Source organism: Oryzias melastigma, linkage group LG18, assembly GCF_002922805.2.
Source record: "Oryzias melastigma strain HK-1 linkage group LG18, ASM292280v2, whole genome shotgun sequence".
Classification (NCBI taxonomy): Eukaryota; Metazoa; Chordata; class Actinopteri; order Beloniformes; family Adrianichthyidae; genus Oryzias; species Oryzias melastigma.
Window position 1 is genome coordinate 4,392,154 of NC_050529.1, and position 3,192 is coordinate 4,395,345.

General features: G+C 38.6%; 1 protein-coding gene and 1 long non-coding RNA gene across 2 annotated transcripts; one reads left to right on the plus strand and one right to left on the minus strand.

Annotated features, from left to right (window-relative positions):
* Window positions 1–255: 255 nt before the first annotated feature.
* Window positions 256–1,540, plus strand: LOC112138455 (GRB2-associated-binding protein 1-like). Its single transcript, XM_024261012.2, has 3 exons — window positions 256–411; window positions 494–628; window positions 784–1,540. Exons 1-3 carry the CDS (start codon window positions 373–375, stop codon window positions 967–969), a joined length of 360 nt encoding a protein of 119 aa, XP_024116780.2. The 5' UTR covers window positions 256–372; the 3' UTR covers window positions 970–1,540.
* A 518-nt stretch (window positions 1,541–2,058) lies between these two features.
* LOC118600099 lies at window positions 2,059–3,180 on the minus strand. Its single transcript, XR_004949668.1, has 3 exons — window positions 3,064–3,180; window positions 2,897–2,983; window positions 2,059–2,771 (listed from the first exon to the last, which is right to left on the minus strand). It is a non-coding gene; the product is annotated as an uncharacterized LOC118600099 (long non-coding RNA).
* Between the last annotated feature and the right edge of the window lie 12 nt (window positions 3,181–3,192).

Sequence of the window (3,192 nt, forward strand, 5' to 3'; positions counted from 1 at the left end):
AAATTTAATTTTCTCCTGATAATGACATTGGATTTTAAGAGAAAACAAATTCCATTTTCTTGTAATAATGAGGTAGTGGATGTAATAATCATGAGAAAAAAAAATTAATTATCCCATGATAATGGCATAATGGAACTCATTATAAACATTAAAAAAGTAGGGTAGGTATTTTTTGGCTTTTTTACATTTTATTGCTTTATATTAGAATTTTTGAATGTTTCCTAATACAGTTCATTCAAATGAAGAATAAAAGGTTTGGGAATTCACATTTCTTTGTCCAGTCCTTCTAGTGGGGGCAGTATCAGACCACACTCTGCTCAAAGCTCCTCCCCCTCCTCTGACTCGGATGATCTGGAGGACAGCTATGTGGCTATGGTCCCCTCGGACCTCAGCCTCAGTGCTGGAGAGCAGGTAAACTTTTGAGTCCTCTATCTCAGTCGGCAGCTTATTATCTCTGTTTTGGAAGCTACAGTCTAAATATGTTTGCTGGTAGTCTCTCAGGCTAATGCTGCACAGAGCATCAGAGGGCGGAGCCAGTAGTCCGTTGCTACAGCGACCTAAAAGAGAAAAGCAGGTGGAGTATCTGGACTTGGACCTTCATACTGGACGATCGACACCAACGAGACAGGTAGAAGACCTCTGACCAAATATAAGAATGCATGCGGTCGCTAGAGGGCAGCTTTTTACCAAATTTTAAAATGTTATCGTTTCACCAAATGTTTTTCCTTTTGAAAGTTTCAACAAATTTTGATTCCTTTCTAAAATCTGTGTTTCCGTGGGCAGAAGCGATGCACCACGAAAGGCAGAACCAGCAGGGAGGAGCAGGGAGGAGGAGATGAAGAGCGAGCACGAGGCGAGCGTACGCGTGTTGACTATGTGGTGGTGGACCCCAAAAGGACCAAAGCCCTCAAGAACACCCGGGAAGCATGGCATGATGGGAGAATGTCAACTGAAAAGGAGAAAACCTAAGAGACAAAAACCACACAGATGAATGGACTTTATTTAACTCCAGTAAAGAAACATCACACTTTTGGAATTGTGCGAAATAACCACGGCGTGTTTTCCCCACAAACACCTAACTTTGGTCTACTGGTACATTTGACTCAATGTTTTAGTGTCAAGAGGATAGAACAGAATCTATTGGTTTACTTTCTCGAACATGTCATTGTATTGATCTACTTTAACTCTTAGACAGCACCAAATATTACAGCATTTTTTGATTTACTACTGTATGGTGACAAACAATGTTTGACTCTAACATGAGTTTCTTTATGAAAAAAAAAAAAAGAAAAAGATGTTTTCCCTCTGTATCCTGATATCATGTGTGTTTAGGTCAATTTCTTTAAATAAAACAAAATTTAACATTAAGCTTTGTACATACTGGACATGTGATTTGTATTCGAGAGCGTCCTGAACCCTAGGACACTAGGACATGGACTCTCAACTGGGACTGAGTGGTAAAATCGATTGGGCAGCAGGTACACTTTCTGGGAGAACCTGAACATCCAGCTGCTGGTGTCGTTTTTATTGTGGGCCTGAAGTAAAAAAAAAAAAAATAGTTATCAATAGTAACCTTTGTTACTGTGGCCACAGTTCTCTATGTGTCACAGATGGGGCCCACAAATTCAGCCCAAAGGTAAACCATATGGAGTCCACATTGAAACTTTAGCTGTCCTCAGTAGTCTTACACTGCTGGGTTTTGTTGTTTTAGTTTGGGGTTTGGTAGTCTTAGTTTGCAGGCTTTGTTTGTTTGTTTTCTTTAGGTAGTTTTGGTTCGGCAGGGAGCTGCTGACCCTGACGGTCATCATGGTTGGGTCAGCAGTCTCCATGACTTATTTTATGTTTATCTCACCATGGAGAGATAAAAGAGCCACCTGTGGATCTGGAGCCGCAGGTTACAGACCTCTTGTGTAGGTCATGATTGAGGAGTTCCATTCTGAGTGTTTAGGTGTCTTTATACAGTTCAAACAGGAGATTTTAATTCAGGTCACTCACAAGTGGAGGATAGAAGAACTACTTAAAGAAGTAACAGGTCTGAGGGACAGATTTTGCGCTTGTTGTAGGAGATATTTGTTTAATTTGTACTTCATTACACATATCCTTAAAAAATCCTAAAATGTAATTTTCTAAATTCTTTACTACGTTCTGCTTGAAAACTCAATATATTTTCCTTCCAATATTGTCATCTGGACTTTTAGCCTCTTTACCAGTTTTCTTTGATTACTTTGCTTGTCCAAACTGTCCCAACATGAATCATAAAGTTGACCCTTCATTACCGAGAAATTATAGATCAATGGTTTCAAAGAAAAACAAAACACAACTATGATGTCCCCCACAATTTTTTTTTATTTTTTTTGTCTTTTGGATGCTTAACAAATGATCAACAAATAGTAAATTGAAAAAATATATAATTTTCTAAGAAAACTGATTAATACAAAGCTTGTCTGTGAATTGATTGGTGCATGATGTAAAACGAGCTTTTAGAAATCAGAAGTCCTTGAATATATATTTGATTACGTAACTGGATTGAGTATAAAAGCAGCTCTGAGGTCATTCAGATCCTTCCACCATGTTAATAATAAAGCAGAGAACAGATGCGATGATACATTTCATAAAGTACAGTTCCCTTCCCTCCTAAGAAATCATCATCATCAGAAATCCTAATCAATTCATTAAGTTGATTAACAGCAAAGAGAACTGATATTTCTTCACACGTCCGCGTTCAGAACCAGAATCAGGTCAGAACTCTGATGGTTTGGCAAGATCACGATCTGCGAAGAAAATCAGAACACTGTGAGACTGATGCTGTTAAAAAAAAGAAAAAACTTATGGAAGCTTGATTTTTGTTAATGTGTAAAGGAAGTCTTATATGATTTTCTTAACAAGAGTGTCTTACCTAATGAGTCCAGACCATGCTGATCAAGGCTGGAGCTCCACGTCTGTATCTGAGAGATCTGCGTCTCCGAACTGCAAAAAAGCAACCCTGGAAGACAAAGTACAGATGTAAGAAGGTTTTCTATGTTCATAAATGTTTATTCAGTGAAAATTTCAATTGAGACGTACCGGCACACAGTTGTTGTTCTTCTTAACACACAGCTGCAGTTGGCAGTGAAGGTAGACTTCTGAAGGTTCCTTTCCAGAGAACTCAAACATGTTGAAGGAGAAGGAGTTGGAGGTTCCTTCTCCATTTCC

Bases quoted from the DNA above. Each gene is read 5' to 3' on its own strand.
- LOC112138455 (XM_024261012.2), top strand. From the start codon at position 373: ATGGTCCCCTCGGACCTCAGCCTCAGTGCTGGAGAGCAG. The intron at 412-493 runs GTAAACTTTTGA...GTTTGCTGGTAG, and splicing joins GCCTCAGTGCTGGAGAGCAG to TCTCTCAGGCTAATGCTGCA. The intron at 629-783 runs GTAGAAGACCTC...TTCCGTGGGCAG, and splicing joins GATCGACACCAACGAGACAG to AAGCGATGCACCACGAAAGG.